The 25,317-nt window shown below is 39.4% G+C and overlaps 1 protein-coding gene across 1 annotated transcript in view; it reads left to right on the top strand.

Annotated features, from left to right (window-relative positions):
• Window positions 1–25,317, top strand: part of ACAP3 (ArfGAP with coiled-coil, ankyrin repeat and PH domains 3) — a 115,233-nt gene that overhangs the window by 65,828 nt on the left and 24,088 nt on the right. The window contains exons 3-10 of the mRNA XM_072426642.1: window positions 576–695; window positions 1,203–1,256; window positions 11,809–11,867; window positions 14,678–14,861; window positions 16,063–16,107; window positions 18,222–18,317; window positions 18,791–18,865; window positions 20,595–20,606. Of these exons, the coding sequence (XP_072282743.1) occupies window positions 576–695; window positions 1,203–1,256; window positions 11,809–11,867; window positions 14,678–14,861; window positions 16,063–16,107; window positions 18,222–18,317; window positions 18,791–18,865; window positions 20,595–20,606 (645 nt within the window). The remainder of the gene's footprint in view (window positions 1–575; window positions 696–1,202; window positions 1,257–11,808; window positions 11,868–14,677; window positions 14,862–16,062; window positions 16,108–18,221; window positions 18,318–18,790; window positions 18,866–20,594; window positions 20,607–25,317) is intronic.

The raw sequence follows: 25,317 nt of genomic DNA, 5'->3' as shown, positions 1-25,317 counted from the left end.
CCTTTAATAATCTCATAACAAATGTTGATGGTCAATGGTAAATTTTGAGGGTCCAAGGCTGCTGGAGGGGCTAAGCAAGGGCGCTGGTTCCAGGCATTAAGGTTGTGTGCGCAATGAGGAGTGTCCTAACTGAAAAGATGCAGAACAAATTTGATTTGAAACTATATAAATAATAGGAGAAACATAGCTATGGCTGTGGGGTGATTCTGTAGGTTGTGACCCTGTGTCTGTATTTCCATAGGGAGATACATTCAAGGATAAGATCAACTTCAAAAAAGCTTACCAGGCATTGAATGAGTTAACTGATCTACAACTAGTCCCAGTTGTGGTTTATTGCCAGCTGTGCTGACTCGTACATTTTTGTTCTCATCCTCACTCCATGTGTGTTTACATCGTCTCTCTGCCATCCCTTCACTTCCTTTGTTTTTTGAGGTGTATATAGGAAGCAGCCGATCTGGACTCCGGCCACAGCAATCACTTTATGTCTACCAGCCTAAGGTGACGACTGATAGTTCAACAGTCTTCTTATTATTACCAGGTAATAACTACCTCTATCTGTGTCTTTCTATTGTCAGTTGGTGAAACTATGCAGCGGGATGTTAGAAGCTGGGAAAGCCTACCTTACCACGAACAAGCACTTTGTGAGCGGCATCCGAGACCTGGCCCAACAGTGCAAGAAAGATGAGATGATCTCGGTAAGTTTTTGTGTTACTGAGACCAAGGAAGAAATCCAATGCATAGATGGTGTCTTACTGCCTTGATATATAGCTATTGTCAAATCTTAGACTCAAAAGGCACCCTATAGCTGCTACCTGGTGGATAATTCAATGTTTGTATGGTGCTGCCATATATTCCCACCATCCAAGTCCATGTTTCCCAATCAGGGTCCTATTGAACCCTAGGGTTCCTTCAGGGGCTACTAGGGGTGCCTTGAACTATGAGCTATTTGTGCCTCTGAGGTCAGTTTAAGTGACCCTAATGATTGTTTTTGGCTATCTGTTGGAATGACCTTCTTCCCAATGGTTAGAGGGTGATTATAGGAGGGGTTCCCTGCAGACCAGATTGTTTTTTCAAGGGTTCCCCCCGTTACAAAGTTTGAGAAATTCTAATCTAAGGTCTATTGTGACCTAACCAATCATCATTGTACCCTACACTAAAATATTGTGTGCAACTTATCTGTTCCTTTTTTCTATTTTCTTTAGGAGTGTCTGGTCAAATTTGGAGATAGCCTGCAGGAAATGGTTAACTATCACATGGTAAGAATATCCCATTTCTAAAACCTTCTTGGCTGTTGTGTAAATGACAGGAGTTGTAGTTCTGGTAAATTTGATGTTTACTTGGAAAACTGTCATCAGTCTAGGGTTATATGGTGACTGTTATTCAGAACATTTGTGCACAGCAGTCATACAGAAGGTGGCTGAAATCTACTTTTGTTTTAGGATTACAGACCTACTGTAAAACTTAACACTAGCTAATCTTGCTCCTTTATCACTCACTGGGAGGAGGAGGAAGTGTCCGGCAACTCAGGCAACTGTGACTACTTCAGTGCTTTTGCTATGTAATTTGAAGATGAATTACTCCACATTGCCTGCTGCTACAGAGTTCAGTATGGGCTTGTTTTAAAACTCACAGCTTGTTAAGAATATGTAAACACTTGGATGACCTTTGCTTGATCAGAATTTTTTTTAGGCCTTATTTATCACCTCTCATGCAATGTATACTTCATATCTATGTTTTACAATGTGTCATAGTGTGGTGGGACTATTGCCTAAAATAGTATATCACTTGAAATGCCATGTAACAAACATTCTTATACATCTTTCTAATGAGTCTTTTTGCTGCGTGAAACCTGTGCATGAAATAAAATAATTTTGTTGTCACATCCATCACTCTGCTGCTTACTATATTAATTTGCAGCGTTCCCTGAGGGTTGTAGTGCAGTAATAGCTAAAATGACCTTTCCCTGGCATTTGAGTTTTTTTAGATTTTTCTTAATTGTGACCGAGGTGAATCGGGCAAGTTGAATGGTTTGCTGTGTGTATTTAAAGCACTCATCTCATTTGCCTGTTGAGACAGGATTATTCCAGAGATTGCAGAGCACATCTGCTCGCCCGACTGGGTGTTGCATAATCTCTCAGTGAGGGGGTGCCAGATGTTGCAGAATTCGCAGCCCAGGAAATGAGAGAGAACCATGTCATCTCTTTCCAGTTTTTCACTCTGAATCAGACAAGTGACAGTTTTAAGGGGGACAAAGAGCTGCGCTGAGATAAGTCTTATGGATTGGATCTGCAAAGGATGATCTTTTAGAAAATTAAGCTTGCTGTGTGGGTGATTATGGAGAGTTTAAGGCAGACAGCTATGCAAATGCATTAGCACCTATAAATACTGGCATTTAAGGGGCCAGAATAGCTTCATTAAGCAACATATTATATAAATTCTACATAGGCACCTAGTAAAGGTGACCACACGTGTATGAATCAGTCAATAAAATGATCAAATTGAATAGAATTCATAAGTCACATACTACATTCAATTGCTTTACTAAGCTTTCATTATTTGTATATATGACACCTTAAGGAAGTATACATTTTTGGGGAAATACAAAAAAAATTCTCTAAAACTCCAGTTCGAAAAGCACCAAGAAGGAAATCTGCTTATGGCAGTGGTCAGGTCATGCTGGGAAGTTATTATACATCTGTATGGTTTGTAATATAATGCTATTATGGCCTTGTCCAGTGATCAGCACAAGTACTGTTCAGTGGTTGTTTAACCTTTTGAGCTACATTCACACTTTTGTCTTTTGGTGTTCCGCTTGCTGCAGTTTGCAGAAAAATCTACTTGTCATAGGAATGAATGGTAATCTATGTCAGTTGCATGAAAAACGTGTCTAAATCACATGTCCATTGCATGAAAATGCAGGGGTTTGAAGGTAGTCGTTTTGTATTGTTAATTGACCACTGTAATATAATGTCCAGATGTGGGGTGAAGCTGGAAGGTTTAGTATACAAACTATTTTTTGTACAGTTACACTTCCAATGTCCTGTGCCCCCTTGAGAGCTAAAAAATCTCCTGTGCTATCCAGCAGGATATTTTAAGGCTTGCAAAGAGGGGAGGACACATTAGAAGTGTAATTGTACCAAAACTATATTGAATTCTAAACCTTTCAGCATCCTTTGACGTCTGGATATTACTATAATACATAAAGTTGCCATTATTATTACTACACAGTATTTGTATAGCGCTGACATATTATGCAGCACTTTACAAAGTCCATAGTCATGTCACTAGCTGTCCCTAATACAGTCTATAGTCATTTTTTGGGAGGAAGCCAATTAACCTAACTGCATGTTTTTTATAATATAGGAGGTAGCTGAGCCAAGGTATCAAATAAAGGAGAAGAGAAAAAAAGCAGGATTTTCGGCACAAAAAGTGTATTATATATATTTATTAAGTAATAGTAATACAGAACATAACAGGTTCAGAATAGGCCACAATAGCTTCTTGTGGTCTAAACATTATCACTTTGGCCCTAGGTGGCACAGAATATAACATAAGATGTAACAGATTCAAGCTGGACCACAATGGCTTCTTGTGGTCTACAAAGTATCACATTGGCCCTAGAGGCCACTAGACATGCAGCATCTAGCCAGTCATATATATTTTACTTGCAATACAGATTTAAAGCCTCCAATCATAAATTCATGTTGATTGTTGTACCTGACGCATTTCGCCCTACGCATTTTGCTCTATCTGGCTTCCTCAGGGGTACCAGTTTGACAACATGTGTTTGACACTTATAGTACTTGCATATGGTCTTGTAGTATGGTTTACAGTGCTTACTGCAGAGGTCAGGAGGGTTAATTACCTCCAAAAAAGGTTTTAGGTAAAGGTGATATCTCCCCAGCAACAGGAACAGTACTGTAGCAGGTCTAATATAAGTCCTAATAAGAAAGATTAGGGATCTGTGTGTGAGGTCCCAGATGTGAACAGTCTCTCTATCCCATGAGGTTGTTGGCGTGCAGAGGAGCCAACAGGAAGGTGATGCAAACATGGGGAAAACCTGCAAACCCCTAGAAGATAGTGTCCTGGCCGAGATTTGAACCTGGGACCTAGCGCCTCAAAAGGCAGAGTGCTAACCACTGAGCCACTGTGCTGCCTTGTCCCTTTTTCAGTCTTTTAGTAGGAAGACAAAGTGTGGACTACAGCAAAGCCTTAACGGCTGATTCTGCTAAAGCTTTCTTTTCTAGTGTTCTGTTTTATAAGGAATTGCAGTACTCTGATATCGGAACAAATTTAGGCACTTTGTATTTGAAAATACATTGACCGATTTTATTTTATTAAATGAATATTTGACATTTTTTTTTAATATGTACCTAATGATAAAGCTTTATTGTTCATTTGCCAATATTATCACCTTTAAACTGCAGACTAATACAGAAGAGCCGGTTTCCTTCTGGTTTTAAAGGAAAAGGGAAATAAACGGATTTAGCAGTTTGCTTACCATAATCTCTCTTCCATCCTCAAAATAGCAGAAGCTACATTGCCAAGAGCCCTGAGCCTCCTGCATGTGCGTCAAGAGCAGGACTGATACCAGGCGGGAGGTGGGAGGCAATGGAAGGTCACCCAGCAAATCCCCTCTCATTTCCTGATGACTTCATGTAAAGGGTTTAGCTGAAGACAGTAGGGAGGAGTATGGGAGATGCCTGGAGAGGGACTGCCACACAGGAAACATTTAGATATGAAGTAAAGCATCCAGTGAGCTTTTCCTTATCTCTGCTCATTGCTTTTTACAAGAAGGGGTCTTTCCTCCTCCTGTTTCTGAAGGTTTGATTAATGCATAAGTGCTGACAGTGGTAGGTGGGGGAAGAACCTAGACAAAGCTAGGCATGAAACACGGTGTTATCCACGCTGACGGTCAACTGGTATATCTAATCCATTAAAATAAAGTCAGGAAAAAGTGTTGCCCTTACAATAACCAAAGACTTTTGATCTGCTGACTGCTTACAACCACAAGAGACTGCTGATCTGTGGATCAGAAATGTTGTGTCTTTAGGACTTATTAAATACATAATTGGCATGTCACAATATTAAGGTGTCATGGTCCCCGAGGCCTTGAGATGATTTGGTCCTAGATTCAGGAATGAGCTGCACACCGCAGTTCCCGTTCCTTCGTTCATTCAAACTTTGATTAGCATTGAACAAACCTGCCTGGCGCCTTTTACCCTATTATCATAGCCCTAGCATCAGGGATGCATTCAAGTGGGCCTTTAGGTTCCTAAGCTTTGGCCAATAATATAAATCATACAAGGAAAGTGTAAAGGTAAATGCAACAAAGTATTTGATAAAAAAAAAAACTCAGCGATATGGTGATTGTGCTTCAGCAAACCATATGCCTTTTATTTTCGTTTTACACCTATATTTTATGGTGACCTGGGGCAGTAGTGGAAGTGACAGATAAGCGTTATATAGAAAATCAGAGATCTCAAGTGAAAGTTAGACTGTACAGGAGCCTTGCAATTGACTGTCTCCATTCTATTCTCCATTCTATATCCTTCTATGTGCTTCTGATATCCATTAGCTGGAGCAGCTAAATGTTATTGTATGTAGGTTATACAACTCCTCCCAGAGAAGGCGTCATTGCTTTATGACATACTGTGTACATTCTTTCCATAGAAGCTGCCTAAGATGGAAATGCTTTTTAGCCTGTATCAACCTGACAGTATGGAGTCCTGGCATTGAGCTGTGATGACTAAAATCACGATTTCTTTGTGCACTGTTTTTTTACTGTACAGGACATGCAGATAATGCGATTGTATAATTGTGTTATTTCCAGCTGCCTGCAGTAAAATGAAAGTTCTACATGCAGCATTCCTCTGACATGACTCCGAAATCTGTTCATCACTGACCTCGTCATTTGTTGCTCACCATAAATTAGTTTAGTTGTCATTACAAGCACAGTCTCACACCCACATAATGAATCGATTTAACCTTCTGTATGACTATTTTTGCTGCTAATATGACTGAGCACTTATTTCTATGTGTTTTTATGATTTGTCACTTGTCACTGGTGTGCTGTTGTGTTCCACTGGCGATGGAGGTTGCTGCTTCCATTGTGGGCTAGCCCGGAGTCTGGGAAGTGCTCTGGCCGTGTGGTCTCTCTTCCGGAGAGCTCCCAGCCTAGTATCTGGTGGGTGGGTTTGGTCTGCCTGTAGGGAACGGAACCTGTCTGATTTCGGTCAGACAGTCCAGTAGACCGACCTGGTTTCGGCTGGGTGGTCTTAGTACCCAGCCCCTGTCAGGAGCATAACGCCCCGGGGGGTCTGGGAAATCTGTGTGGCCCTACCCCTTTAGAGGAGGGATCACAATGGCACCCCAGTGCACGGTTTTTGTGGTGTGTTTTTCACATTCAATTTTTGCAGAGGATCACAATTAGTGGGATTAAAAAAAAAAAAAAATAGGAGAAAGATGGAGGCTGACATGCTAAATACTTTTTCTGAATTCCCTTTGTTTGGTGATCCCTTGACTTTCATATTTTGGTTTTCTGACCCAGGACAAGTGTGAACATTTAGAGGTCTCTGACCTGCCTACCTGTTGCAGATCATAGAGTTAGAAATTAGTCACACATTAGTTATTTGCATATATTAATGTTCATCTCAGGCAAAAATATAGTATGTGTAAAGCAGTCCCCCCATTGGCGGATTGCAAAATGAGCAACCAGGATGACCACAGTCATTTCCTATGGGAGAGGACACAGTCGGGTGCCACTTGCTTATCCACCTGGTTCTCTAAACTTCTAAATAGTGCTATGTACAGCATCTGTACATAGCTGTAGTGCAGCTGCCAGGCAATGTATAGCGCTTTTACAGGGAGACAAAAAATGGAAGCCCTAAAAGATTACTCTAAAGGCTCATTTATTAACAAGAGTTGGTCTGAATAAATTGTATGTAGCCTAAACCTTTTATTTTTTAGGTGAAGAATGGGGACAAAAATGTTTGTGTCCCATTGAGGAAAAAAATCTTTTTACTTCCTGTTCACAATTGAACAGTCCTGAGACACAACAGGAAAAGGAAAGCTCTGGATCTTCCCATTAGTCAGTTGTCACTTGGACAGGTTTTCCCATTTTATAATGTTTGCCTTTGTCCTGTGACAATCTGCAATATTTGGAATTTTCTTCACTTTCCATACTGAAGACATTGGTAAGTGTCTCCACAGATAATAAATATGCAGATATGGCTGGAGTAAGTTTGTGGATATTTATGCCATGATCTGTGTTTAGAACAGTTATGTAAGTGTCACACCTTTGGCTTCCTTAAGTCTTTCAACATAAATCAATTCAAATCAGTATTGCTACTTAAACTGTGTACATGGAGATGACCTTTAAATAGGATTATTTACCAATATGTTTAAAGAACGAATTTGCTCAGTCAATGTTACCAACAACCAATCATTTTTTTACCCTTAACATCTCCTGAAATCTCCTGCTGACAATGCTGCATCGGCCAACCCTGCACAACCAGCTGCCAAGACGAAGCTTGTTCCAAGCCCCATAGACCTTCACAGACCAGTGGCTTGGGAAGCCATGAACTGTCTTTATCACAAGAACAAGTCCAGTAGAATGTGAGAAACTACTACTAGCTTTATAGTGACCTGAATAAATGAGACCCTAACAGACATTATCCATAGACTGGAAATGCGTCAGAGGCAGACATGCAGTGCTTTCGACCACTTGCCAATGACGTGGCTTGGAAAGCCATGAACCATCTTCAATAATACAAGAAGTCCAGTTGTACGTGACTAACAACTAATTCACAGACATGGACCTTGGGCTATGAAATGCGCCAGAGATCCTATGCAGTGCTTCCGTCCACTTGGAACTGAAAAAAGTGACTTGAAATTCTACATATCTTCAATATTACAAGAAGAAGTCTAGTTGAAAGTGACCAACTGCTACTAGATATACAATGAGAATCTTCAGACATGATCTATAGGCTGGAAACGCGTCAGTGACAGACATTCTGTGTAGTCCAATTCTTAAAAAAGTTGTTAAAGCATCACAGATTTGCGCAGTGCGGCTTGATACTGGTACGTCTTACTTTCTTTTCCCCAGTAGAACATCAAACACATTGTGTTTCTATAGTCAGCCGAATTTCTGAAACAAATTAGTCATAGAGGCTAATTGTTAGAATGTGAAGCAGTCTGAATTTACATTGAAGTGGAAAATCCCTTTAAGGTGCACGAATAATCATAGAAAATTTAGGCAACTGACACAATCCTTTTGGTTTCTTTTTTGTTTTTTGAGGGCTCAAAAAGCTGTCAAAGTCAAATTTTGAAGGTATCTTCTCCTTAAAGTACCCAGAATGGAGATTCTTGTTGCTGCTGGTTATGCCTGCCTATATCTGTCCCTGGACTTTCTTATGGAGGATGAATCGGTAATGAGTCAACACAGACTGTTCAAAATGCAAAGCATCTGACGGATCTGGCATCTTGCTTTGTTTGCATATGCATGTCTTTGTAGTTGGGAAAAGACGGGCCCATGTGAGCGCAGGCAACGTGTCACACTGACAGCGAGGCAGGGAGGATGATGATGTGACACACATCTAAAAAGGACTCCGGGCAAATGTGTTATTGTCCTAACAGCTAAACTTCAGGCAGACATTAAAAAGAAACACCATTTACATTTTTTTTTCTTAGTGCTGAATTTGATTTCAGCTTCTTCTAATCCCTTGTACAGCAACACAGATTTAGAAAGGGAAGGGCAATAATTGGGACCACTTTATCAGCAGGTGTGTTCAATCAATGCAAAAAATTAATGAACGGGAATGATCAACAAACCTCACACTGACCGCATTGAACTTTAGGTTTGCATTGAGCTCAGAAAAGATTTACATTTATTACTGCCACAAGAGGGCTCTAGTTGCAGCAAGGTTCTCACAGTGTGCTACCCTGACAAGTCCCAAACTCAACACATTGCTTGGGGCTTTTGCACACTGAGCCACAAACAGCAGTGCAACATTGATGAGTTGTTACAACTGTGGCTCAGTAGGTAAGAGCAATGTCTGAAAATAAAAAAGCCTGAAATAAAATCCCACTGTTAACATTGAAGGCAGAGATACCGGGCTCCCAACAGATTGCTTTGGTGCTGTTATTTATATTCAGATACTTCATCTGTCGGTGGGCTGTGTGTTTTTTTTGGAAAGGTTTCTAAAAGCTGTTATTGCATTTGTCACAGCACACAATGGCCACCCCTTAGCTGTGAGACTCAACAAAACATGTTTGTTTATTTTAAACAACTTTAACCAAACCTACTCTGCACAATTTAAAGGGGATCCACCTTTTAAAAAGGATGTATATTTTCAGATTTTTCCATGGATTTAAAAATAAAGAGGTCCTGCAATTTGATTGCAACCACAGAATCCCCCAGCCAGCTACAGGTCCCTATTGGCAAACATCAAGAGAGCTTGGTGGACCTAGGGGAACAACATGTGACCTGGTTAGTGTTCCCTAGGTGCGTAGAACAGAATTTGCAGTGCCTTGGTGCACAAAAATGGATTGCTCTGACACCCACCATGCCACAGTACATAACACATACTTTTAAGATATTGTATTTTAAATACTTTATTACTATAAATGGTAAAATTGTCAAAAGGAACCCCCACATGTTTTACCTTGAATGAATTCAATTATCTGGAATGAAAGAACTGCATGAGTGGAGATCAGAGGATGGTCTGCCCGAGCTAGGGATTTTTTCAGGGGTTGTTACGTGATTTTTTTTTTTTTGTTCTTCCTCAAGGATTTTTTTAAGGGTTTGTTAGGTGATTTCTTTATTCTGCTCTTCTTTGGAATGATGACTCTTAGTTACTTCAGTTTTTACAATTCATAGTTTTTTCTGTGGCTCTGTTCATTCCAGTGTGTGATTATATCGCCCTCTAGTGTTAATCTATCAGAATGTCATAAACTGCTGACACCTATATCTGACATAAGATTAATTTCACAGACTTTAAGAGCGTTCCGTACTTTATCACGCTGTACCTTTCTTGTCAACATTTTAATTTTTGGTAAATATTGCACAGGTTTGATATTGGTATTTTTCTGCATATTTAAAACCTTTTCTTTCACCTGGAATGATCTCTGTTATCTACTTGGGGTAGAATAAAGAAAACACTTCAGTACATTTTTTTCTCCTAAAAAGTACAGAACAATACCAGTTGATCTGCATGAAAGCCAGGTAAAGTTCCTTTAGTAAGCTGACAACACTGCTTCTGCTGCAGTGAAATCCTGAACAATGTTGTCGGGCCTGTCCCCCTTGCTGGTCTACAGAACACCTTCTCCCAGGCATGTCCAAAGTCCGGCCCGGGGGCCAATTGCGGCCCGTGTTTAGATTTTCACCGGCCTGCCTCTGTCATAAAATCAATAATATGCGGCAGCACTGTTGAGCGACCACAGTATAAAATACACACATACAAAAAAGCACTTTTATATTTCATTAAAGTTGATCAACCCCTGTGCAATGATCGGCCTGCTACTTGGCAGGCATAATCGGCAGGACAGGAGTCCCCCCATGTGTGCACAGGGAATCCCCTGCATCATTATAGTGGGCCCCCACACATTTTCACCTCATCAAATCTGGCCATTTTTGTAAAAAGTTGGGACACCCCTGGCTTAAGTGATGAAGTGCACAAGACATTAGGAGCTTTAATGAAATACTGTCAGATCAACAACTTTTTTTTTTTTGTACATGCACTGGTTTTTGAAGGGCAAAACATGAGGAATATGGATTCATTTAAAACATATATACTGAATGTTTTTATCTTGCCATGACATCCTAAGTAAGTACCGTATTTATTCGAGTATAACGTACACTCGTGTATAACGCGCACCCCTAATTTTCGATTAAACATCGGTATAAAATTTTGTCTAACGGGTACCAGTATATCAATTAAAATATGAAGAACACGGTACGCAAAACACTGAATTAACGGGATACAAAAGCAATGCTTACCGTAACGTGTGGGCGAGGAAATGAAGCGGCAAACCCAATTCGGGGGTGGCAGGGCTGGGGTGGCAGTGGCGGCCGGTCCATTGAGGGCGTACGCGAATTGTGAGTTTGCACTGCGCCTTTTCCGGGCTGCAGCCTTTCACTGTACGCGAGGGCGAAGGAAAAAAAAACGTCGTCGCGTACGCGTGCAGTGAGCGGCTGCAGCCCGGAAAAGGCGCAGTGCAAACTCACAATTCGCGTACGCCCTCAATGGACCGGCCGCCACTGCCACCCCAGCCCTCGTTTATAACGCGCACCCAAACTTTGATTTCTTTTTTTGGTATAAAATTTTGCGCGTTATACTCGAATAAATACGGTACCTTCTTTGACTGAGCCATACCCCCTTCATTTGTGTCTCCTCAACCCCCCCTCCCAGACACTGCAGATTCCAGTCTGAAGGGTTTCAGTGTAAGAGGTGGTGCTGCCGAAGCAGTAGGCATTACTGGGTGTGGTCAGGTTTTGATTGACAATCTACATTTGATAGCCACGCCCCCTGAAAATATTCCCGTCACAATGTAGCAAAAGCGGTCACAACCTTCATGCGAGCAGCAACTATGATCTGAATTCAGAATCAATGCAGCATTGTTGTCACCCCATCACAGCAGGCTGCATTAGATGAACCTTTCATGAAAAGTGCACAGGTATTAAGGAAACTGTAAGTATAATTAGGGACTGCTGAAAATGTTTATTGGGAGGGCATAGTTGTACTTTGTCCTGTTATCTTGTGAGGTGATGATACTTTGTAACATTTCTGTGTTTTCTTTTTCTTTCAGATCCTCTTTGATCAGGCTCAGCGGTCAGTGCGACAACAACTTCATAGTTTTGTAAAAGAGTGAGTCTGTTTTTTATAATGTTACTGGACTATAACACCATATATACAGAATATAAATGGAATTAAGGTTTTAAAGTAAAGATAACCGTGATTGACATGTTAAGGACAACATCTGATTGCCTCATGGAATCAGGAAGGATTTTTTTCCTTTTGAAGCTAATTGTACCAGAGTTGTTTTTGCCTTCCTCTGGATCAACTATGTCTATAGGGTTTTACACTTCCTTAGTGGTTGAACTTGATGGACTTATGTCTTTTTTCAACCTTACCTGCAATGTAAATATGTAGAGAACTACACTATGTATGAGACCTACTCATTCTGTAGAGAAGGGACCTACTCAGGGACCTACTTGGACCCTGTGACTGTACAGTGAATGGAGAATTACCCTACTAACTAGTTCAATTTTTGTCCTATCTGATCCCCTGCAACCCCTTGCAAACAATTGATTTCTACATGCACTCCAACAATGGCTTCTTGGCATTTTTTGGGGTCGCTCTATAGTGACAACAATGGACTAAACCTATACAAATGGTACAGCCATTTTAGAAGCTCTCAGAGAGCATTGTCACCTGAAACAGGAAGCCCCTCTTTGTCAGATCATCAGGTGACATGACGCTGCGTAACATGTTGGCGCTATATAAATACTGGATAATAATAATCAGGTGTTCTTTTCATAAAAGCTGCAGATTTGAAAAAAACTTTACCATTGCTCTAATACACAATTGTACCTGTGTTGCCCATAGCAACCATTAGTCTGTATATGATTTATAGTAAGGGTGACACAAATGGCACATTTTACAATAATGATTTAGGTTTATTTGGAAAAGCCATTGTACTAGGGAGCTTTGGACCTCACTGGAAGAACAGAGCCAGACTGGCCGGGTTCAGCAGTGCGATCGATGTATGTAGGCCACAAGAGCAGCCTCTCCGCTAGCAGGCCGAGAGAGACAGTTTCCATAGCAACGGGTAATTAAGTGAGAATCTGTCAGAAGCAGAAGAGCTGTGTGCAATGGGGGGAGGGATACGTAAGGGATCCTGACATCCTCCATGTTTACTTTTCCTCCTTCCTGTCCTGAACGACTTTCTGATCAGACTGATCCGCAGCTACATATTGGCCCTGCTTATTCCACGCGGATTGCTGACGGCCTTCATGTTGTAGTTTGGTACAAAACTGATTTCAGTATTATAAATAGAAAAATGTAAAGCTGGGATCTAAATTAATGTTTTAAGCAGGGTAAATTTATAAAGAAATGGCAAGTGCAGTGACTGTGGACCGTACCTATAGTGATGAAATGATCTCTTAAAGAAACCATGTCATTCTCTACAATAGCATTCTTCCTGTTATTAAACAGGATTAATATAGCACCAACATATTACGCAGCGCTGTATATTAAAATGGGGTTGCAAATGACAGACAGATACAAACAGTGATACAGGAAGAGGGGGGGACCTTGCCCAGAAGAGCTTACAATCTAGGATTCAATGCTTTTTCTGGTATGAAATGCCTACATCTCTTGCCATGCTTTGGTTCTATCCTTCAAATTCTGTCTCTGCATGATACACCAGTGATATAGGTGTTGGAGGATGAAGCTCTGGCGCGTATTCGAGTATCCAAACTTTAAGTTGTGTTTAATGCTGATGAGTACTACTAAGGCTGCAGAACTGGAAGTGTGGGGATGGAGGAGACCTGGCTGTTGGAAGAAGGAGGTATAGGAGGTATGGAAGTTGAGTACCATTTGGACCCTGCAACCTACCGGGTCTGTGTAAGGCACAAGTGTCACACACAAGACCCATGGGCCAAATCTGCCCCGTCAATCTATGTGGCCCGCGGTGACTGTGCCCCATCCAAGTGCCTGACATTTGCAGGCAAGAGGACCCAGTCCTAGAAAGCCGGGAAGAAGCAGGGAGGTCGATACAAGTGCCTGACCATGCTGCAGGCAGAAGGACCCCAGTTGCTTCTTCACACTCCTGCCGAGACCCATCACTAAGCACAACTAAGCCAGAGTCCCAATCCTACTGCCAGTAGGTTGCTGCTCCAGGTGTGGAATCTCAGAGGGATGCTAAATAAGCAATGTTTCCAGACTGGGAGACACCGGCCTCCACCTTAGCACAGTTAGTGGCTCCATTCCCTTCACATAGACCAAGACAGGCTGGGATAGGTAAGGTACTCCGACCTCCGAAAAAGCGGCTATGAACAAAATAGCAATCACGCCCAAAATGTCCAACAAGAGAAAAGCTGGTGCAGAAGGGAGACAATTTAATGAAAGATGGAAAAGTGAATATACAGTTAGGTCCATAAATATTTGGACAGAGACAACGTTTTTCTAATTTTGGTTCTGTACATTACTACAATTAATTTTAAATGAAACAACTCAGATGCAGTTGAACTGCAGACTTTAAGCTTTAATTCAGTGGGATGAACAAAAAGATTGCATAAAAATGTGAGGAACTAAAGCCTTTTTTTTTTACACAATCACTTTATTTCAGGGGCTCAAAAGTAATTGGACAATTGACTCAAAGGCTGTTACTGGGGATGTACTAAATAGAAACATGTAAGGGAGCCCTTCTTTTCAGTGCTTTTATAGGATCAATCCCTTCATCAGGGCTTAATGAAAGCAAAAGGGAAGGTCTGACTTATCAATAGGAACTGCTGGGCAGTTCCCACTGTTTCATCAAGCCCTGATGAAGGGTAAGACTTTTGTTTTCAGAAACACATCAGAATTTTTTGGAGATGGAAATCTTTCCTTGAACTCTAAATGTTGCGCTATGCTTATCTCAATGTGCCTATTCATGCTTTGTGTGTTCATTTCAGAGATGTGAGGAAGTTTAAGGAGTCAAAGAAGCAGTTTGATAAAGTCCGTGAAGATCTGGACATTGCACTAGTGAAAAATGCTCAGGCCCCTCGCCATAAACCGCATGAAGTAGAAGAAGCTACGGGTACCCTTACAATTACAAGGAAGTGCTTCCGACACCTCGCCCTAGACTATGTACTACAAGTGAGTGTTATTCATTTATAAGAACCATTACCAGTTACCTACCTTTACACCATGCACTGCACTTTTTAAAGTGTCTGTTCCTGTGAATTATTTGTATAACATTCTGTTGTCAGAATAAGTCTTTTATATAGTCAGAACACTGTCATGGTAAACTGTGATACTCACGCACCCCTAAAACCATTGCAAGTTAAAGCACAAAAACATCTTAAAAGCTTAATTGCAGTGTTTTTGTTGTTGTTTATTTGCAATTTTATGTTTGCTCTGGGATTAGGCCACTCCATGAATTATTTCTCTAACACAACCAAAGTTCTCCTAACTACGTCATAGCTTTTTGCACGTTAGTGATGTCCACTTGTTCTCTGTGCTGGACCAGGTAAACCACGCTTTGATACCCTTTTTATAGCTGATTGAAAAAAACTGAAAAATACTATAGAGTGATCTTTGAATGACATCTCCGAGTCTGCTGGGGCTGCTGAGCACATGTTATTATTACACGTTAGATTTTTTTAAAGTAAATACATTAGAATATGTTTAAAGCACATAAAATGTGCTATGGAGACATTAAATAAGTACCCTGTACTTCCATCAGTTATCATAGTACAATTTTAGTCCTGCACAGTGCATGTTATTCTAGTTCACAAGCTAAAGCCAACCTGGCTTGTATAAAATGATGGCCAGAATGATTTGGGATCTGCCTACCTAGCTTCAGCTTGTAGGAACTACCTTGCACTCTCTACAGAATTGTTTTCAACCTTTTAAACATGGGAGAACTCTTGAAATAACTTTTGGATCTTCTGGGAACCCCTGCTATAAATACTATATCCACATCTGCCAGTATATTATTATGGGGGTCAGTAGGAAGAATGACTTACAGTGCTAGCCAATGCAAATAATGCCACCCTTACAGATATCCAAAAAGATCATTGGTGTCATTTAAACTGAATCATTACACCTTCTAGAGGAACCCTAGTTGAGAGATACTGGTCCAAAGAAAACCCTAACAAGGACGCATGCATACATAACATCCAGATGTTATATATAGGTGGAAAATGATCCCATCAGTTCATTGTTTCCTAACCTTAGTGATGCACACCTGCTCTAATAGTAATATGTGCAGTTATGATTTTCTTTGTGATACTATACTCTGATATTATCTGCTAGAAGCTTCAATATGAAATCATGTCTGCTTCTTTTTTTCCAGATCAATGTCTTGCAAGCCAAAAAGAAGTTTGAAATTCTGGATGCTGTGAGTATTGATGTATTATGTCAATTATGTAATTTTTCCATATGCAACATAGACAACTGTCTGGTGATCATTGCAGGAAGCCGACTTGCCTGCAGAGATGGATTAGAGATGAAGTTTAATCTGCTTATGTTTGCCTTCCCTGGTTTCTTTCTTCCCTCTCATCATCATGCAAACACATTTTTTATTACGTTGCTTGCCATACATCTACATCAGCTTCTCTATGCATTTACAACAGTGCAAGACTGAAGTTAAGGCTGGATTCTGCTTTAATGCAGAATGGTGCCCTATACAACAAATAAGCTTCATCCTACCCTGTTGTTTTGACTTATGTTGACAACGCAAAGATTAAAAATTGCAATAGGCACAGAGAAGCCACATTTGTATTGTCGATACTCGACCAGCTTTGACCAACTGTACTATCCCTTTGCTTGATTCCTGGATGTGCATGGGTTCCTGGATGTCCATTAAGACAATATGTAGGCTGTTATCAAATACTAAGGAAAGATGTCACTCCCCTGGTCATATGGACCTACTGTTTGGCCATATGGGAGAAGTACCCATGCTCCTAAATGTACAGTAATGCTGTTACCTTGTCTGGCATTAATAATATGGAAGTGTAAACATTTTCAAAGATGATTTGTGCTCCACTAGTTCCATGGCTGCACAGGTCCCGATGGTAAAATATAGCACCATCCATGTTCACAAGACCTTTGCATTCCTTTCTGTTAACACAGATACTAATAGCTTATCTTTCCATTCTTTCTATATACCCAGTGTCTGTGTGTGCAGAAGATTCTGGTTTATTACCGCAGGCCATATCCCTTTTTATGGATGTTGGGTTTATTTTTAGTTTCCTATATTGTGTCCTTGTGCTGATTTGTTAACCTTACTTTGCTGCTGCTGCTGCATGCCTCCAGGTAGAATATTGTTAATAATTTTGATATCACCATTACCTCTGCTTTTTATTTGACTGGGATTCTCTTTTTATTTTGTAATTTTAGGGGTAATAAAGTGTGGAAACAGACTAGTCTTGTATGACATTGACCTGTAAAAAAGCTGCTTGGCTACCTTTTCTACTGTCATTTATGGGAATACAACAACTTTTTTTGCACCATTCAAATTAAGGACTTTTATGTATAAATTCAACTGTTTAGCCCTAATGCATTACAGGCCCTACAAGGTCTTGCAATATCTGTTCTTAGTAAAGTGTGACGTAAGTACCCTGAAAATAAAATGATGCTCTAAAGACCGTACATGATGGAGGAATGGCAATCCTTGTTCAAGTCCAAAACAATTATTTAAAAGTTTATTTTGTATGGTACATTATTTCAAGTTTTAACCTATACTCAATACCTCATCCCCTTAAGTTTACAGGGAATAAGTTAGAGAGTTGGGTTACCTGCCCAAGAATTTTTAATCTTGCTCAATTAGTTTTGTGATTCAGACAGAAGCTAATAATAAACATTTACTTAAATTTATTTTACTTAAAAATATTCAATTAATAGAATGATATAAATGATTTTAGTTGAATAAATTGGAATTCTACGAATGCTTTCTTTTCACTTGTTTCTCTTTCAAAGTATAAATATAGCATGGTTTCTGTCTGAAAGATACAATTGTTTACAACTTAAATGAAATGCCCAAAATAGAAATGAAGTCAAGTAGCTTGTATACTAAAGACCTCTATTTTCAATATCCAGCCTTGTTCTGTTACAGTTGAGCAGAAAGTTTAAATGGGACTGTTCAATTGAATGGACACAAGAGTTAGACCCACTCCACTTAGTAATGTAATAGATGTAAACCACACAATCCCTTCCTCTTCTCTGCAATACAAATCATTTTGAGGATATTTATTCAGAGGAGTGTTATTAAACTCTGCTAGAACAGAGCACTGCAGTGTGAGGACAGGAATATGCAAGTGAAAATGGATTTTATGATTCTGGAAAAAAACTTTTTTAAAATGATAACATGCAAAAGTACATGTCTTTAAAACTACAAACAAGCAGATTTCAACTAGGTTTTAAATGAAATATTATTATTTTAACTAACTGATAGCATGGTTGCATATATGGCAATGAGATCCACATGTTTACCCTGTATTCTTCCTTACTCAGATGCTGTCCTTTATGCATGCCCAGTATACCTTCTTCCAGCAAGGCTACACTTTATTAAATCAACTGAACCCGTACATGAAGAAGCTGGCTTCAGAGGTATGTATGTCTTTGTGTATGGAGTACTCCAAATTCTGCCTGATCTTTCTTGTGTCTTTCCTTTTCTGCTCCTTTTCTACTTTCGCCTTGTAAAAGTTAACCCAATGTTTCAACAAGAGCAAAAATGAGATCTGTGCCCGTCCATACAGCTGTGTTTTTTCCCACTTCTTACCCTAAGGCTTATGAATTACCTATGCAAATTCTGACTCTTTCAACCTTTGGAAACCAATTGGAATTCCCTCTGCTGAAAACAGTATGAAATGGATTTCTTGGTTGCCATGTATTTCTGAACCTAACTAGTACTTAAGGTTATTTATAATTTAGTATGCAATAATCCCAATATAACGTAAGAGAAGCCTTCAGAAATCTCGATGGGTACTGTATAGCATATTCCTAGCAATGGACTCATAATTATTATTTATACATTTTAAATGTAAGATTAAAAGTAATATGAATCTTTGTTTCCTTTGTAGCTGGATCAATTAGTCATCGACTCGGCTGTAGAGAAGAGAGAAATGGAACACAAGCATGCAACAATACAGCAAAGGGTGAGATCAGTAGTTTATAGATTGCACACTTTAGGATTTAGTAAAGCTGGCAAAGCATTGATCTTGTGAAGATTGCAGAATTAGTATACATTATATGACTAAAATCACACCTGGATAGGTTTTTTTTTGGCACCCTTTACAGAAACCTTGGGCATTAGAGGTCAGCCATCTCTTTGCAACTATATTAGCCTCCCTTTTGCAGGGTGTCTGGGGGACTTTGTGCTCATTCAGTCAAAAGAATATTTTCTGAGGTCAACTACTGATGGTGGATGAGAAGGCATAGCTTTCAGAGCTTTCTGATGCACCTCAAGGGTGTTCCGTAGAGTTGTGGTCCGGGCTTTTTTCAGGGCATGCAAAGTTCATTTACAACAATCAATATTTTTAAAGAGGTGGCTTTGTACATGCTGGGACAGAAAAAGGACCTTTTCCAAACTCTTACCACAAAAAGCATACATATGTCTATACCATATCTTGTATGTTGTAGCACTTGCAGCATCTTTTATTGCATTTGTATTTATTTGGTTATCATTAGCATTTCTTTTACACTAATATTTCAAACAATGTAGCTGCTACACAGGTTAACATGGGATGACACAAACTTTACATAATATCTGGAAAATGTGATTAATTTAAAAATTGAAAATGAATTTTTAAGTCAAATTGTGAATATAACGATTTTCTTCCTTGGTATTACTTTAATGTTTTTGTATGCTTTGTGGCTAATTGTCCTTATTGGATAAGCTACTATAATTTTCACACTATAGATAATGATGGGTAACAAGGCCAGTGTTCCTGAAATGGTCTTTTCATTGTGTTTAGTTTCAGTGTTTTCTGTCATTCTGACTATTAATATGTGCCTTCTTATCTTAGCATTGTTTCTTGTAAAACAGTGATCTCTGCTCTGCTGTCTGGAATAAAATGGCATAGACGTTTATTGACATCTGTGAGGAATAGTACAGTCTTATAGGAAACATAATCAATAACTTGTGTTACTTTTTATTGATGTTCTCCTGCAGGTGGAGGTTGTGATTATGGGAACATTGATTTGAGACTGAAGAATTGTTGTAGGGAAGGAGAGGGGGTGAGGCCTACCTTTTGTGTTCACCTCAATCAAAGGATAGAGTAAGGAGGGGTTTGATAATCTTTTCGTAAATGCTTTATGGATTTGGGGAACATACTCCAGACAGGAGAGACTAAACATTTTCTCACAGTAATGTCTTTGGTTTTATGGGGACAGAAACTAAATAGATCTCCAACAAAGGCTTGAAACCCTTTTTATCTCTATCTACAGCTAATAGAAATGTTTTTGATATTGTATTTTAAAACATTGCCTGTTAATGAAGGCAGTCAGAACCAGCATAAAATGTAAGGTAAGGCAGCATGGTTGGCTCAGTGGTTAGAACTCTCACCTTGGCATCACTTAGTCACAGGCTCATATCCCTCCTACACCTAAAAAACATGCAGTTAGGATAATTTGCCTTCCCTCGAAAATGTCCCTAGACTACGTTAATGACACCTGACCATAACCTTATATTGTGAGCAACAGTTGGTGATATGACCATAGATTTTCTAAAGCGCTGTGTAATATGTTGGTGCTATACCGAATAATATTGTATTGTACTGTATTGTGTACTTCTTATACTATAATAGTAGCTAATAATATATATTAATCCTGAATGTTTTTTTATCCTTCTTTCCACAACCCTTTTGACCAATCTACAATATCCAGACCCTTCTACAGGTGAGTTTCATTTCTTAATAAAAGTATCTTTTTTTTTTTTGATGTCTTGATTTTGGATGAGCATCAGTGGGTTGTGTCACTCTTGTCCTTATCTTTCCCAGTGACTTTAGTGGTGAGATTTTTCTGAACATGGATGTAAAAATTATCACAATGATATTAATGGAGCCTTGTAAGTGTATATATTATAAGCCTGTCAGTTTTAGGAGTTTTCTACTTGTTTTTAAAATTTACTTTTTAGGATATGTTGATGGAGAGCCACTAAAATTAAGAAAACAGTGATGTTCAGATATCTCCCACTTTTTTCCAAGCAGATTTGGATGGCTAAATTATTAAAACACATAGTTCAAGGCCCATCTGTTTTTTGTTTACCATGGTGGTTCAATAGTCATCAGTTTTACAAGCATCCAGGTGATAGTCATGACCCTCTGAAGGCGCTGCAGGCTAATGAATAGTAAGCAGATGTCCAATGCCTTTGGACACCTAAGAATTCAGGAGAGTTTTGACAAGGATCGATAGTCACCAGGGAGTACTCACTAAGGTCTGTCTAACCTTAGTGTCAAAGCAAGATTACAAGTTCATTTATTCCAGTCACTAATCTATCAATTTCTAATAGACTGATAGGATAGCCCATACAGGGCCTGATAAATCCCTTAATGTACAAAAGTTCTTCAGCCTTTGTACAAAGTAAGGCTTTTTTTCTGTAGTGTTCTGTAGTGAAGTGAGAACAACACTTTTAGTTGCTCATAAATATGCACAATTGGAAAATCTTTTGTGCAAACAAACATGGATCTTTCATAAAAAAACTGTATGGAAAGGCCATACAAACTTTATAGGATACTATATACAAAATACTCATTTAGTAGGTTTTACTGTGCAGACTTCTCACCTAGGACATTAAGAGCTACAGAGACATTTGGCAGCCTACAAAGGGGGTTTTCATGCAAAAGTTAACCAATATATCATGGCATGTGCAAAAAAAAAGTCCCTTAAAACTTTCTGAATGTATTTTAGAGCTCACTCGGCGATCTTAGTGGCAGATGACACCTGAACTAGGCTGTGATCTGGACTTGTATTGTGATCCTTAAAGTTTGTTTTACAATCTGGTGCGGATTCTGCAGGAGGTTACAGTCTATATAGACAATAATGTTATTTTGGCTTGCTCAATGGAAAATCAGGGAAAATCTGATACTAATTTACTTCAGCCTTGTCTTTATTTTGGCTCATTATTATTAGTTTGAGCAATAATGCAACTAAACTGTAATTCAAAGTCAGAAAGAAACTGTTTGTAGGATACTAAATCCAAAATGAGTAAGTCTGTAAAATAACACTTTATAGGCCTCCTGAATTTCTTGTTGCCTGGCTGGCATGCTTTTTTTTTTTACTTTGCAACAATACTTTTTGTATCACTGACCTGGAACAAAGAAGCAAATTGGGAAAAAAAAATCAGTAAATTGTATATAATCCTTAAGAGTTCTATTTAGGGAAAAGTGACTCTTGGTAACTCCCCTCCTAAACTATATATATCTAAATATACTCACCCTTCCCTGCTACCTCTGCACTGTAGGAGCAAACCATCTGTTAGCAGCCTAATACAGGGTCGTTAGTACAGCCTGACAGGTAGCATTTTTCCATTGTAAAAAACAACAATGGCAGCCTCCATTTTTTAAAACTTAAAAGTCATTTTAAGTTGGCCATACATGCATAGGTAAGGCCACACAAGGTTTCTCCTTTTTCAAATTTGGCAGTCTAATAAATTGATTACATCTGGCAGATATAGTTGTTTAACAAAAATGTTAATCACCCATGTCATATGGGGGGCAGAAGAGTCCTGCTAGTGTGTGTTGATGAAGCCCTTGAATGATCATATATTGTGCTGTTAAATACATGAGTGAGTGTTGGGGGTCCTTGAAAGTTGATGGTGGTCCTCAGACAAGCTCATTATTGTCAACTAAGGTTTAAACTGACCTTGCTGACAACTTATTTTTTCTTGGCCATCGTAGGACAGAGCTGTATTTCTATAATCTGGGCATATATGCATGCTGGTAATACTATTACTAGTAACACATGTCCAAATACAAGCAAATTATCTGATGAACTTCACGCTGTTAAAGCCATGGGGGTCCATCTCCAAATGCCAGGGATTCTCCACAGTGTCCAGCAGCTGCATTCCGACCTCCAACACCAATCCTGTTTGCTATCAATTTTCTCTAACATCCATAGGAATAAAACATTTTAGGAAAAAGTAATCTGTATAGAATAGAGTACTACCAACCTTAAAGTAGTTTTTGGGAACACATCATTCTGCCTGTTTCATGCCGTTCTAGATCTGTTTCACACAAGTTTTGCTCCAGTAACTCTAAAAGTTTTTCACTGGCAGCAGCTTTTATTGTGTGACCTATTTTACCATCTAGACTATGTAGAAACTGTAATTTAAACCAGTAGTGAATCCTCCTACATATGCCTAATGGTCTGTTGCATGGACCTAACTTTTTAAATCCGCTATGGAAACTTTGCAGTAACACTGATACCAGTGAATTTTCCCATGCAATGGGAAGCAATTCTTATTTTCCATCTTGTCTTGGGTTTTTTTTTTCCAATTTTGCTTCTCCTACTTCTTTATTCCAAACTCCAGTAATAAAAAAACTACCACTACACTGCATAGGTAAAAGACCTGTTTAATTTTTAGGGAGAAGGACTTTTTTACCTTATCCTCCTGTGGCCCCTTACCCCCTATGGCCAGTGTACTTCTATTCCAACGCTATGGGTTGTTGGTGGACTCTCAGGGCTATTGGCCCCAAATTGTATGGGGGTGAGAAGAAGCTGCAGGGAACCAGTTGCATGGTGTAGGACTAAGTGGGGGCACGGGAATAAAGTAAGTAAAAGTGCTTTTATATCCCCTTTATCTCTTTCAGCACACAGCTAGCCAAGCTTTAAGGGTATTTCTGGTTATCAAATAATTTTGTAAACTTCACAAATATTTCTGGCTTTAGCACAGTTGCAATCTGTGCTGGATAAAGGTAATATCAAACAGATTGGCCTTGTTAGTAGCACTTGGTTTCATCTAAGGTCATTTACACTTAGTTTTTTTTTTACTCCGTATGTGAGAATTATTGGTTTACATGTTTCTGTAAAAGTCTCCTCTTGTTTGACTTCATCCACAAGTGCCTTTTTCATCCTAGCCCTGGAATGAGCTGTGACATGTGGTAAGCAGTGCTGCCTCCATTGTCTTTTTCCTTATTATACACAAGACAGCCAGGAACAGACTTTAGTCAATAGGAGGTCAGAGGTGATGGAGGACCTGTCATCAGTGAAAAAAGGCTCATTATGACCACAAGGCAAATCATAAATCCTCCTTCTTCTCTATCCAATTATTTTTTTCTGCAGTGTTTGAAGACAGATGGATACCATATTCTGCTATTCTTTAGCAGATTAAATAGTTTTTTATATAGTTAACAGGTAAATAATCTTTTCTTGTTGTTGTATTTACATCTTTTACATGGCCTCTAGTAATATAAATTTTTCTTCCAAGAATGATCAGCTGTGATAATGTACCACTATTTACAACCATGAGGAATGTCAAATTTTCATCTAAATCACAAAAATCAAGTTTATAGGCCACTTGTTGTAAACAGATATGCATATAAACCTTTTTCATAGAAATGTAATACCAATATGACCAAATTAAGCAAGAAAGTGATGCCTCGGAGGCACCTGTAAACAACAATCATCAGGGAGAATAAATTATGCTGGAACCCCTTGGAGTTTCTTCTGAACTAAAGGTGTACCCAGGGACACCTCAAAATAACCAATAAAGTGCAAATGTCTGCACATCTGACTGCCATGATCCCCTTTACAAATGTTCTTCTTGTCACACAATCATTTCATTAAGACACACATGTTCATAAACACCCCTGACTTTGTCCTTATCTAGGGAAAGCTAAAGCCAGTATTCAAGAAAATCAATTCAAGACAATCATTTTTTTCTCTCTCCTGAGATCTAATGTCCATGGCTAGCTGGATTAAAACAAGAATAACCGTGTATGCACAGGACCTGGACAGGAGGTCCGTGATGTCTACAGTCTGAAAAAGAACATCCTGAAAGAATACTCTCAATCTTGGAGTATCGCCATCCATGTTGGGTAACCAAGCAAAGAGACTGCATAGCCATTCTCATTCAGTATCTCTTTCCACTCGATAAAATGGTCATCATAGCCTTGAAAAGGTTAAACCAGACTGGTGGCAAAGAGGAGGCAGAGACAGATGGGTCTGTTTTATTAACACTTGGCGTGTGCTTCCTTAGCCTATCAGCGTGGCTGCCTTTCACTGTGGAAGGATGGCGCTCCTTTGTGATTTGAACAGGGGGTAGAGGAGGTGTGGTCTTATTCAATGGACCTTTAGGATGAGAAAACATTAGCAGCATCACCTCTATGGCCCGGGGAGTAAGTCAATAAACATGTGCTGGCCACAGCTTTTATCCCTGTCCTGTCCTTCTCATTTAGCTCTACAAGTGACAGCTGTATGCTAATGTCCTCAGTCACTCATCTGAGCTGGAGGTAGGGTAACAAGGTTAGAAGGCTACCTCCTATGTGGACATTAGTTGATCTCAAGGCAGGACCTACAACTTGGTATATTACATCAGAAAAAAAGAAATGCAAACACTGTAAGGATGCCTGTTTAGTATTCTGATCATTTAACCATGGAGACATGACTG

Source organism: Pyxicephalus adspersus, chromosome 11 (genome assembly GCF_032062135.1).
Source record: "Pyxicephalus adspersus chromosome 11, UCB_Pads_2.0, whole genome shotgun sequence".
Classification (NCBI taxonomy): Eukaryota; Metazoa; Chordata; class Amphibia; order Anura; family Pyxicephalidae; genus Pyxicephalus; species Pyxicephalus adspersus.
Note: the sequence above shows the minus strand (reverse complement) of the source record. Positions and strands in the feature narration are given on the sequence as shown.